Raw genomic sequence first — 13995 nt, 5'->3', positions numbered from 1 at the left:
CAATGACAAACTAGAAACAAGGCAAGAAAGATCCCAATTTTAGTGATTTTTACACTCTTGGGCTACGCGCCCCTAGTTTTACAATTTTGAGCTCTTAGCTCAATTTTATCAAAGCACAAATTTTAATGCAGGGACAGAAATCCCCTAATGCCTGGAGCACATGCTCCCAAAATGTCAATGTCAAGCCTCCCTGAGGCACCTTTACACACTTGAAAAGAGCTGACACCAGGCGCGGTTCTGCCTTTAGGTCACATGATCACGTGCCCCTCTACCGATTAAAACTATTATAAAAATCAGAACAACATTATGCACGATTACTGTCACGACCACCTTCAGTGAGTTCAAGAGGCTATGATTCACCATGGTTGTTCTTGTTCTAGCAGCTCTGGACTAAACTAGGCAACATAGTAAAGGTCTAATCCTGGATGGGGCCGACTCGTTCTTATACCTAAACATCTTTCCCTCATTCTGCGAGCTGTGAGGGGTGAAGGGGGTTATGGCAAATTCCATTGACCCGGTCACAGTATTTATACGACGTGACACTTCAGCGCTAGTTCGTATTTTGAACTTACTTCTCCTACAGCCTACTAGATAGCACCCAGCTACACTTTCTTGTCGGCATATGTATCATTAACGCGCGCAAAAGTAGTGTTTGTAGCAAACCTGTGTTACCTTGTACGTCTGTTAGATTAATCGTGTCCATCGGTGTCGATGTTCATTGTAAGTCTGAAAAGTGTGTGAAGATTAGTGTGATATATCTGAGTGTATTCCTGTGCGAGCATAAGTGTTTTTGAACTGAATCAAGTGAGCTACTTACAAACAAAATCTCTTAATTACGAAAACAGATTATTAGCTAAAGAAATGGGCCGACCAAGACCGGAGCTTAGCATAAATCAAGTGTTCAAAGATAAAAATAGAATCTACAATCGCAGTTTTAATAAGAACGTGTACGAAAAGTGGGAATGGCTGTGTGGTTTTCCAATAAGTGATTCGCTGTTTTACTTCCCGTGTATATTATTCGGCGGAGAAGAAACATGGACAAAAACGGGATTGAAAGACTTAAAACATCTACCAGAAAAGAGCAAGAAACATTGTTTGTCGAAAACTCATTTATATAACAATCTGTTTGTAGGAAACATATGATATCAGAAATAGGAGATGTAGCCTAGACTTTTTATCCATCCAGGCTGATGAAACTACAGACAATTCATGCAGAACACTTTTATCAATAATTTTGAGGTACCAGATCGAAGGGAAATTCTTTGAAAGGTTTTGGGGTTATTTTGGGATCAGTGATAGAAGTGCCGGTGGTATAGCAGCGACAATTCTTGAACAGTTGCGTGAAATTGGAGTAGAAAAATTCCCTGAAAAATTAGTCTGTCAAACATGTGATGGAGCATCAGTTATGAGCGATCAGAAGGGCGGGGTTCAGTGTTTTGTCAAAGAAAAATATCCCAACGCAAATTATATTCACGGCTACGCTCATCAAGGCAATCTTATTTTTCAGAAAGCGACATCTTCATCCTCGCACAGCAGAATATTTTTTCAGGACTTGCAAGGTATAGGGACTTTTTTCAAGATCTTCGAAAAGAATGGATTACCTAATCGAGTCAGTTCATAAGAAATTAGGCAGTGTTCCACCTACACGATGGTATTTTCAACATCGCACTGTGAAAACTGTTTATGAACATCGTGATAATTTGCTAAAATATTTTGAAGATATCAGAGACCATGAAACAAGTGACAGGAAATCTTCCACTGAAGCTACGGGATTTGTTTGAACTCTGAATGATCCTCAATTCACCTACTGGCTTAATTTCTATCACAAGATTATGCCACATGTTGCAATATTCTTTGATTGCATTCAGAAAAGAGACATTGACGCTGTGAAGATGAGAGAGTTTGTCACAAATTTTGTTAATGCGATAGCCAATGTTCTCCAACTCTACGAAACGGAAGGAAGCCTTTCAACAGGGCCACTGAGAAAACGACAATGCGTTGATCATGCAAACAGTTCAACCAATAGGCTGGCAGCCGTGGAAGTTTGTGATGTTATTATAAGTAGCATCAATGATAGATTTCAGTTCACTGATCATCTGTGTGCATCTAAGCTTTTTTTTCATAGATAACTTTCCTCAGTACTGCAGTTCATTCCCTGAGCATGGCTTCCAGACGACCCTGAAGCTGTATCCTGCGATAAATGGTCCAAAATTGCGAACCGAATTAGAAGTGTTGTACAGTCGTGAAGTTCTTCGCTGTGCATTCGGTGCTTTGCCTCTTTTGCAATTTTTCTATGAAAATAGAATGACACGAACATTTTCCGAGTGTTTTAAAAATAATTGTCACCATACCAATGACGACTGTTGAATCTGAACGGTCATTCTCCACTCTGAAAAGAAAAATACATTTTTGCGAAGTTCCATGGGGAATAGGAGGTTGAATGCACTGGCGATGTTATCGATCGAGAAGAAGATGGCACATTCCATACCGGACTTCAATAATCGAGTAACTGAAGAATTTTCTATTGCCAAAGACAGGAGAATCGAGCTGATATACAAGAAATAAAAAGATAAGATTAATTTAATTGATTTAATTGATTCCTAGTGTTCCTAATATGTTGAATGTGCCCCACCCACTTTTATCATCTCGAACCGCCACTGGCTGACACGCTCTCAGTTAATCAAGCCTCTTAAAGGCAATACCAGACTTTACAATTAATTGCCATCAAGGCAGCACTCACAAAAATGACACGGGGGTATCTTGTACCCAACCTACTGGGCCTTAGCGGAAAAAGAACAGGTTAAGTAAATGGCCCGAAATACCAAAATGAATGGAGGCGTGTACTTGCACTCCTAAATACTCATTCTAAAACCTAAAAGGCACTAGGCCGATGAAACAGGGGCTATTCCCAAACTATGGAGGTGACTCGTATAAGAATAATTTAAGACATTACAGAAATGAAGAAAACCAGTTACGAAACGTAGTCAGCTCAAACCAATATGAAGAGGAGCTCGAGAGGGTACAGCACTCTCTATCCCCAATTTACAGTTAAATATTTTATGAAGTTTCACATAAGCCGGCAAAAATTACATATTTAGAAAAGTAGGTTACATGGAAAAGTTTCGGACCTATCCCTCGGGTTAAACTGCGGAGCTAGCAAAAGACGAAGATGTTAAGTTGCCATACCTTGTCGAAGTACTGCTGCCTCATGAAAGAGGCACCTCCCGCCTCCTGCTTCACATACACACACTTAGTTAGATGTTGATCAAGTGGCCAAGAGACGTGAAAATCCGCAGTTTATAAACCCTCGGGGAAGGTTCGAGACCTTTCCTGAATAATCAAGACACACCCACGGCGTTTTATTGGTTAACATCAAAACTTACACTCAAAATCGAAGAAGAAATACGTGATAGGCTGAAAATTAATTACAGAAATTAGGGATTGGCTGAATTCAAAACTGGCGGAAAGAAAAGATAAATATTGCTAACCCAAAGATGAATGAACAAAATTTAGTAAAGAAAAACTTATGAATACAAAATTTCTTCAAAAAAGGTTCTTTCACTTCGCACCAGGGTACATGATCATAGTCTGCGTAGTGACATCTATGAGAGAATGTCCACACTTCTTGATCAATGGAAAAAAAGTTGAAATTCACACAGTACTGGCAACTTCATAATCACAAAATTACAGTAGTGACATCTTCTGAGGAAAAGTTTCAGTAGGTCTAGTTCCAAGTTCAGTATTTCTCCTGTAGAGGAGTTCTAATTGGCGCAAGATTTAAATGTGCGGCGTAGAGGTGTACCTCCCGGTACAATTATTATTATTATTATTATTATTATTATTATTATTATTATTATTATTATTATTATTATTATTATTATTATTATTATTATGTCCGACTCGTTGGCTGAACGGTCAGCGTACTGGCCTTCGGTTCAGAGGGTCCAGGGTTCGATTCCCGGCCGGGTCGGGGATTTTAACCTTAATTGGTTAATTCCAATGGCACGGGGGCTGGGTGTATGTGTTGTCTTCATCATCATTTCATCCTCATTACGACGCGCAGGTCGCCTACGGGTGTCAAATTGAAAGACCTGCACCTGGCGAGCCAAACCCGTCCTGGTATATCCCGGCACTAAAAGCCATACGACATTTCATTTCATTTTATTATTATTATTATTATTATTATTATTATTATTATTATTATTATTATTATTATTATTAACAATTAACAGCGCGTGTACTTCTGCACAATTTTCCATATACGCGCCCAACGCAAAGACATGTTTGACATGAGCAAAAGCTTTCTTTTCTTGGCTTGTCCTCGTTGCTTCTACCATTCTAATCTGATATTACCTGGCGAGTTGGTTCTGCGTTTAGTGGCATGGAGCTGTAACCTTGCGTCCGGGAGATAGTGGGTGGGAACCCTATCGTCGGCAGCCCTGAAGATGGTTTTCCATAGTTTCTCATTTTCACACCAGGCGAATGCTAGGGCTGTACCTTTATTAAGCCCACGCTCGCTTCTTTCCCACTCCTAGGCCTTTCCTATCCCACCCTTGCCATAAGACATCTGTGCGATGTAAAACAAATAATCTGATATCACGTCACTTGCACTGTTTCTCCCAGACGTGCACACCCTGGTTTCTGGTTAGCACCCAGACTGGGATTTCAACGTCAGTTTTCCAAACAAATCACTCCTATTTATTACATGTTTCAAAGGGCAATGGATTGTAGACACTGGTGTTGCCTCCTGTATTGCACACTCATGTTGTCTCTCACGGTTTCAGACACATACCAAGAAGTCTCTCTAACAGTGTTGCCATTCTTCCACATCTATGGCTTCAATAGCATCCTCAACGGTAACATGGTGTACGGGTTCCAGCTGGTATCGTTGCCTCGCTTCACACCGGAGGACTACATCGCCTGCCTGGAGAAATACAGGGTGAGTGAGTTTACCATTGCTGTGAATGTCAATAAAGGGAAATGTTGGTGGTGCAACAAGTGTCCTTGTTGGTTGCAGCCCACAATGCTGTTCGTCGTGCCATCATTGCTGCTCTTCCTCGCAACACATTCCTCGGTGACTCGAGCTCATCTCGAGAGTGTGAAAGGGGTCGTCAGTGGAGCGGCCCCGGCTACTCGGAGCCTGCTGGACAAGTTCCTGGACAAAGTTGCCCGTCCGGTCAGAATTCGCCAAGGTCAGTTAATGATGTTGGTTCATTACTTTTTGATTATATACTTTATGTCTTCCTGTTTTGCACGTTTCATCGTCCGCCTCCGTAGCGTAACAGTTAGTGTTATTAGCTGCCGTCCTCGGGGGCCCAGGTTCGATATCTGGTTCTGCCACAAATTTAAGAATGACAGGAGGGCTGGTACATGCAGCTCTCCTCCCTTGAGGGAGTGCCTGAAAAGAGCTGCACCACCTCGGGGTGAGGACACGAGTTTACATGTTCATTCATTTGAACAATTTGGACTGTGTTGACAGAACAAAAGAAAGTATCCAACTTTTTCCAAGAATATATATCATCCAAATCAAGAATCTGTTTTATCATAGTTAATATCTCAACATCTCAATTCTGAAATTTTCACTTCTGTTTGAAGGACTCACTCAAATCAAGGTCTATGTTCTGTTTCAAAATTTAATATGCCCTTCACATGCAACAAAACACAGTGTTTCAAATAGGGCGTTCTCTTCATCAAGAGACACTCATTTCTTTTTTAAGAATTTACTAAGATGTACACTGTTTTAATGTGTTTTTAACACCATTCTATGAACACATTCTTCTACTTCAAACCCCACGACCGAGCTCGATAGCTGCAGTCGCTTAAATGTGGGAGATAGTGGGTTCGAATCCCACTGTCGGCAGTCCTGAAGACGGTTTTCCACGGTTTCCCATTTTCACACCAGCAAATGCTGGGACTGCACCTCAATTAAGGCCACAGCCGCTTGCTTCCCATCCCATCGTCACCATAAGACCTATCTGTGTCGGTGCGACATCAACCCAATTGTAAATAGTAAAATAAAAAACAAACCCCATAAAAATGCACACCTCTCTTTATGTTAATTAACAACAGAGGATTCATACACTCATCACCAAATTCACGTGCAGTGAATTCCCAAGAAGGGCCATTTATTATTTTATGTACATTGATTTTAACATTACTAATTTTAAGTCATCCTCATGAATTTATGTATGCCTTTTAATCTATAACAAAATGATCATTCTTTAACATCATTTGTCAGCTGATGATGGCTTTGTAAATGTGAATACGGATCACAATGATATCCGAACATGTCATCAATGAAAGAAGAAATGGTCACCAGTATGCAATGTTCCAGGGTACGGCATGACGGAGTCCGCACCAGTGACGCTCTTCCCACGACGCGAAGTGCCCATCAGTAAGCTGTGTTCAGTGGGGCAACTGATGCCTCTGACAGAAGCCAAGGTGGTGGACAAGGAAACTGGGAAACTTCAGGGAACCCGAGCAGAGGGCGAGCTCCTGGTCCGAGGGCCGCAGGTAAGCGGGAAGACGACATCCGGACAGCTGTTACCGGGTACGTTAGCCAAGGTGGTGGACACGGAAACCAACTACCCTGTGAACGGCCCCTACCAACTGGGTGAACTGCTCTTGAAGGGCCCGCAGGTAATACAGTACACAGCGGCTTGTGGTCGAGCATTATAACAGCTTCCTAACAACAGAGTCTCGTCAGTATACCAGGTGTATGCATAAGTTTTTGCCAGTTTCTGTGGTAAAGAAAACACATAAGTTAATTATCAAGAGAAATTCATTTTTTCTTTAATCAAAACATTGGCCATTGGCTTTTACACACTTCGCCCATCCTTCAGGTAAGTTATGAAGACCATGCCAGAAAAACTGCTTGTCCTTTGCGGCAAACCATTCGTCGAGCCATTTTCCAACTTCCTCGAAATTGTTGAAGTGCTGTTCTGCGAACGCGTGCCCCATTGACGCGAAGAGGTGATAGATGGCGCCAGGTCGGAGCAGTACAGCGGGTGCAGAAGGATGTCCCATCCAAGCTATTCCAATGTTTCTTTCACTCCTTTTGCTGTGTGAGACTGCACACTGTTGTGTAACAAAATCACTTTGCCATGTCTTCTGGCCCATTCTGGTCATCTTTCAATCAATGCATGATTTAAATTAATAATTTGTCGGCAATAGCATTGTGCATTAATGGTTTCACCAGCAATTGCTCGTCTTCGCACTTTTGAGGTTTACCAGAACGCGCTGTCTTTCACATTGAAATCACCACATTTAAATTGTTGAAACTCTGTCTCACACGTTCTAATCAATAGAGCGCGTTAACCATATGTTTTTAGAAACCATTTTCTTTTCATTAAATAAAAAAAGCAATGCATGCCGCAAATGTTCTTTTTCAGGCACAAATGTTGACATGACCACTGAACGATACAACACAGACGCTATTGTTTGGCGGACTCAGATTGTGTGTGTTGGTAGGTTATTGTCAGATGAACAAACTGACATATGTGTTAAATTCATATGCTGCATACTGTTCGCTGGCGCCATCTCGTAGTGAAACTGGAAAAGACTTATGCATACACTTGGTATCTTGATTTTATCCCAATAAAGAGCCACAAAATTATTCTCAGTACCTCGGAAACAAATTGCATTGTCACTGGAAATCCCACTTGGTCGCCCTGTACGTGCAATGAGCCAACAAAACTGAGTCAGAGGTGACGATCTCCAAAAAGCACAGCTGTAGACTCCACATGCAAACAGAACTATCCTCACCTACATGTTGACTATCAAAGAATATCACATAATGAAAAGTCCAAGATATAAAAAGTTTAAAATTAGTAATCTGTATTATTATTATTATTATTATTATTATTATTATTATTATTATTATTATTATTATTATTATTATTATTATTATTATTCAAGTGTCATATCCGGTTGCCCAGACGTCGGCGATTACTCTGGAGAAAGTTTTTCTGTCTTCTGCCAGTCTAACCATGTTATCTCTGGTCTGCCAACTCGCCGTTTGCCCTCTATTTTACCCTGGAGAATGAGTTTTATGAGGCCATATTCGTTTCCTATTATTATGTGGCCTAGATAAGCTATTTTGCTTATAGTTGTTACTAGTTCTTGCTTCGTCCTAGCTCTCCTTAGGACTTCATCGTTTGTTATCACATCTGTCCAGGGTATTCTAAGCATTCTTCTGTGCAACCACATTTCAAAGGCGGCAAGTCGTTTGATACTTGTGGCTTTTAAGGTCCATGTTTCTGCTCCATATAACAGTATTGACCAGATGTAGCACTTCATTAATCTCTGTCTGAGCTTCAGATTCAGATGATTATTACAGAACAAAGAACTCATCCTGCGAAATGCAGCTCTAGCGTTCTCAATTCTGCATCTGATTTCCTGATCTGGATCCATACTGTCTGTTATTATACTGCCGAGGTACCTACTTGAACTGGTGGATTTGTTCTATTTTACGGTTGTTTAATGACAAGTCAATCTACAAAAGTCACAACAATGTCTTTTGAATTCATATCCTATGGTGAATTATGGATTTTAAGTTCAATATTATTATTTACGATGAGTTTGCTGAGGACCACGTGCCAATTTAAATTCGGTTCTTCATACCTTGTTCTTTTCTCTTCCGCTCCTTCCAATATTCTTTCATCCTTTTACTATGCTGTTTCCTTCTGTCACCACGGAAAACCACCTTCAGGGCTTCTATCTCCCGGATATTATTATTATTATTATTATTATTATTATTATTATTATTATTATTATTATTATTATTATTATGTCTTTTTAATTCATATCCTATGGTGAATTATGGATTTTAAGTTCAATATTTGTTCTAAACAAGATCTACCTTTTCGAAATCCAGCTTGATACTCACCCAGTTGCTTGTCAATATTCAGCAATATTTTTGAGAATGCCTTGTATGTAATTTGCAGAAGAGAGATGCCTCCATAGTTATCAACCTTTTGTTTATCCCTTTTTTATGCATTGGGTGTATTAGAGCCACTTTCCATTCGTCTGGAATCCTCTCTGTTCTCCAAATATCTTCAAAGGTTAACTGCAGCTCTTCAATGATTTTGACGGAGACCATTTCAAAAGTTCAGCTGTTATAGAGACTACTCCACTAGCTTTATTATTTTTCACATTTCTTCAGCAGTGGGTGGTATATTTTCTTCCAGATTTTCAGTTGGTTGAGAGAATTCCAACTTATGGTCGGGTTCAGGGCAGTTTAAAAGTTGATCAAAGTGCTTCAAAAGTATTTCACAATTCTCAGCATTGCTTAGGCCAAATCTACTATTTTCATCTTTGAAGCATATTTTAGGTGCTTGATACCCCTTTAACTTACTCTTAAAAGTCTGGTAGAAGTTTCGAGAGTTACATTAGCTAAGGACCACGTGCCAATTTCAATTCAGTTCTTCATACCTTGTTATTTTCTCTTCCGCTCCTTCCAATATTCTTTCATCGTTTCACTATGCTGTTTCCTTCTGTCCTTGGACCACTTCGCACCAGGCTTCTTGTTCAATCTTCCTTGGAATCATTCCATACTTAATACCTTCTTTCTAAAAATTTCTCTGTCGATAATTTCTTCTTCTCTTATATTATTTCTTTCTAAATCTCTCTTTACTTCTTCAATCCAGCTAGTTGTTGCCTTTTTGTCCCAAAGATACGTGAAAATCCATTCTGTAAATATGTCCGAAAAATTGCAATATCCTTTTTCTTATGGTTTCTGTTATGTTTTCTATGTTCCTGTATATTTCATCATTAGATCTTAATTTCCATACTTCTGTTGTTTTCACAGGGCCAAAGATTTTCTCTTGATTCTCTGTTCTAGTACCTCAACTTTATCTAATCTATAGTTTAGTACCAGGCATTCACTTGCATATAAGCATTCCGGTTTCACCACTGTAGTGTAGTGCCTTATTTTAAAATTTTTAGATAGACACTTTTTGTTATAATTTTTTTGCTATTTGTTTTACGTCGCTCCGACACAGATAGGTCTTATGGCGACGATCGGATAGGAAAGGCCTAGGAATGGGAAGGAAGTGGCCGTGGCCTCAATTAAGGTACAGCCCCAGCATTTGCCTGGTGTGAAAATCGGAAACCACGGAAAACCACCTTCAGGGCTTCTATCTCCCGGATATTATTATTATTATTATTATTATTATTATTATTATTATTATTATTATTATTATTATTATTATATGCAAAAAGGCCGATTAGGACTACACAAAGTACTTAGAGGCATGCATTTTCCTTCCTCTGTGCCCATATTTATTTCATTATTTTACTGTGGGCTTCCTTTCTGTCTTCACACCAGGTTGTTTTGGGCTTTCCTCCTGGTCAACTTGCCATTTATGATTTTGGATCTGAAGATCACCCTGTTTTGGACATCTGCTGGTGTAATTCCCGCCTGTTTCAAATCGGTTTTAATTTCGCCAATCCATTCCATTTGTGTCTGTTTTAGCCTTACTCCCATTTTCATAGAATTTGACTATTTGTGTAATAAGTCTGTCTGGATGCATTCGTTTAATATGTCCATAGAATCTTAGCCTGCATTTTCTAATGTCACTGTGAATATGTGTGTATTGTTTGATTTCTTGTCTGCCTCTGAGTTGGTATTGTCCATTGGTGAGTTTCGGGCCTAGAATTTTTCTTATGATTTTGCATTCCTTTTTTTCACTGTTTTCAACGTCTGCTTTCCTGTTCAAAATTAGCGTCTCTGATTCATAAAGACATTCTGGTTTAATGATTGTCTTGTAGTGTCTCAATTTTGCATGCTTTGAGATACATATTTTGTTATAGATATTTTGCTATAGTCGATGTGCAGTGTCCATCTTTTGGCATCTAATTTCATTGGCTTTTGTTTCAAATCCATTTTCCTGAACTATTTCACCAAGGTACTTAACATGTGATACTCGGTTATATAACCCCCGCCCCCCTCTTTGGAGCCTGGTCACATTAATTTAAAGCACATATAAATCAAGGTAATAAGGTAATAATCAAAGTAATGAACCTGAAGGAACATATGTCAACCGATAAGACACCATTATTATAAAATCGCAAGTTTCGAAAACATGCACATGGCTAGAAGCAAAGATAAGAAGGATTACCAACATGACAACTAGAGAAATGATGTGGGAAGCGGACTGGCATCCTTACGAGGATACGAACTTACATGATGTTGTAGGGGAAAAGATGTGCGAGCAGTTACCCTTCAGTCTGCATTTACTAACAAATAAGGAAATTTTAACATAGTTCAATAACAGCAATATGAAATAAGGTAAGCAAAAGCAGTGAGGTCCCTGGAATAACATGATCAATAAAAAAAAACAAAGGTGAATCGAACCATGAGGTTTTCTTCAGAAAACCAAATTTGAAATAAAATATTAAGATTACATTTAAGAAAGTGAGCACAACTTATGCAATGAAATTTAGAAGGAAAATTTAACAGGGAATATAAAAACAATTACAACCATCTTACAAGGCAAATAGAAAAGGAGCTTTACAGATTATTACATATAATTTGCAAGGAAAATGACAAAGGAGTTTAAAATTTAATGCAAATGCCTTTGAGTTGCTGTCTTCCTAACATACATCAGCGAGAGACGCATAGCTCCAAACGGTGTACACTAAATTGACGCAGAACTACGGAAGGCAAGCCCGGATGGAAAATTAAATTTTACTTTGCACAATTAAAAAGGTTAATAAAAGGGAATTGCATCCAAAAAAGGATATGCCTAGTTGACGAGCTAAGGCCTTACAAAATAAAACGGCGAAAACCAGGGTCTAAGAATAATAATAAGAATATTGGAAGGAGCGGAAGAGAAAAGAACACAGTATGAAGAACTGAATTGAAACTGGCACGTGATCCTCAGCAGGCCTCATCGTAAATAATAATAATAATAATAATAATAATAATAATAATAATAATAATAATAATAATAATAATTGTTACGGAGAGGTACCAAGTAGCAGATCAACAAATTAAGAAATTACAAATTACAGTTCGTTACAAGATTTGGGCTTCGAGCCCCACACTCACAATCCTTGAGATATGAGCCCAACTTTACCAATGTACCAAGTTCAAACAAAGGGGCAGAAAACCTCAATCATGCCAAGGAACACTTGCTCCCAATTACCATGTTAAGCCTCCTAGAGGCACACAGAAATCAAATTTAGGAAAGAGCAGACCCGCTCTCATAGTTCAAGCCTATCAAAGGCCACAACGAATTTCACTTCTAATTGCCCTCAAGGCACACATATAATGATACAGGGGTACCTCGTACCCAATCTATTGGGCCTTCGCAGGAAGGAAAACAAAACGGGTTAAGTAAATGGCCCAAAATACAAAGTTGAATGGAGGCGATAACTTGCACTCCTACACAAAGTTTTTGTCTTAAAACCTATGTGGCGCTAGGCCGATAATACAAGGGCTAATCCCAAGCAAGGGAGGTGACCCGTATGAGAAAACTTTACTACATTAAAGAAGAGAAGAACGGTTATGAAAAATAGTCACCTCCATTTCAAAATGAAGGGGAGTTCGAGAGGGTGAAGCACTCTCTATCCCCGCTTTACAGTAAAAGATATTTGTAGATTTTACATAGACAGAAAAGGAATTTACATTTTAAAAATATGGGTTACATATTAAAGGATTCGAACCTTCTCCGAGAGTTAAACTGCTGAGCTAGCAAGAAATAAAGATGTTAACAGGCCATTACCTTGTTGAAGAACTGCTGCTTGAAGAAGGAGGCGCTTCCCGCCCCCTGCTACATATTCACACACTGAGTTAGATGTTATACTAGTGGCACGGAGACAAGAAAATCAGCAGTTTTTATACCCTCGTGGAAAATTCGAGACCTTTCAGGAATGAGTAGACACACCCCCTCAATTTTATTGGATAGCTAAAAGTTACACATCAACATCGAAAAAGAAAGACACTATTGGTCAGAAATTAATTACAAAAATTAGCGATTGGTTAAATTCAAAACAGGCGGAAAGAAAGGATAACTGTTGCCAACCCACAAACCACAGAACAAAATTTAGTAAAAACAAAACTTAGGAATACAATATTTCTTCAGGAGAGTACATTCCTTTACACCAGGGTGCGTTATCATAGTTTTTGGTAGAGACATCTGTTAGAGATTGTCCACACTCCTTAATCGTTCAAAAACACTCAGTGACATCTTCTGGATAACCGTGGAATTAGTTCAGTAGTTAAAGTTCCAAGTTTCTCCAGTAGAGAAGTTTCAATTGGCGCATGATTTGAACTTTCGTCGTGGAGGTGTACCGCCCGGTACAATAATAATAATAATAATAATAATAATAATAATAATAATAATAATAATAATAATAATAATAATAATAATAATAATAATAATAATAATAATAATAATAATAATAATAATAACCGATACAAAATCCAAGGTGAAGTTCCACGGATGTCTCTCGCATTCCTTTGACATCAAAACAGGAGTCCGACAAGGTGTCACAACAGACTGCTTAGCATTTGCCGATGATATTGCTGTTCTCTCAAACGACATAGAAACCGCTAGAGCTCAAGTTGAAATTTTAAAGGAAATTGCCGAACAAACTGGTTTGCAGATATCGTTTGAGAAAACAGAAGTAATGACTAACATCAAAGAGGCTCCACCAAAACTCCATACAAAATACGGGGACATCACCCGACTAGACAAATTCAAATACCTGCGTGAGATCATCATGAAAATTGGACTGGACAAAGAAGCACTTCAGGAGCGAGTACGCAAACTGGAAATAGCCTACCAAACATCCCGCACAATCTACAACAACAACAAAAAAAATGCTTTTCCCAAAACACCAAGATCACTATGAAACAATTCTGAAGCCAGTAGTTCTATATGCAGCCGAAACCCTGTCTCTAAATGCCAACAAAGGACTCCTTGAAGAACTGGAGAAAAGAGAACGCAAAATTGTGAGAGGAATCTTGGGATCAAAGTACAGAAATGG

General features: G+C 39.0%; 1 protein-coding gene across 2 annotated transcripts in view; it reads left to right on the top strand.

Annotated features, from left to right (window-relative positions):
- The window catches only part of LOC136883075 (uncharacterized), a 361554-nt gene that overhangs the window by 186551 nt on the left and 161008 nt on the right, over window positions 1-13995 (top strand). The window contains exons 4-6 of one of the 2 annotated variants that reach the window (XM_067155245.2): window positions 4785-4939; window positions 5018-5192; window positions 6335-6513. In XM_067155245.2, the coding sequence (XP_067011346.1) occupies window positions 4785-4939; window positions 5018-5192; window positions 6335-6513 (509 nt within the window). Of the gene's footprint in view, window positions 1-4784; window positions 4940-5017; window positions 5193-6334; window positions 6640-13995 lie in introns of both variants that reach the window. The other variant, XM_067155244.2, reaches the window with a different exon arrangement.

This window comes from Anabrus simplex, chromosome 11, assembly GCF_040414725.1.
Source record: "Anabrus simplex isolate iqAnaSimp1 chromosome 11, ASM4041472v1, whole genome shotgun sequence".
In the NCBI taxonomy this organism is placed as follows: domain Eukaryota; kingdom Metazoa; phylum Arthropoda; class Insecta; order Orthoptera; family Tettigoniidae; genus Anabrus; species Anabrus simplex.
The sequence above is the reverse complement of the archived record's forward strand: the minus strand, read 5'-3'. Positions and strand labels throughout refer to the sequence as shown.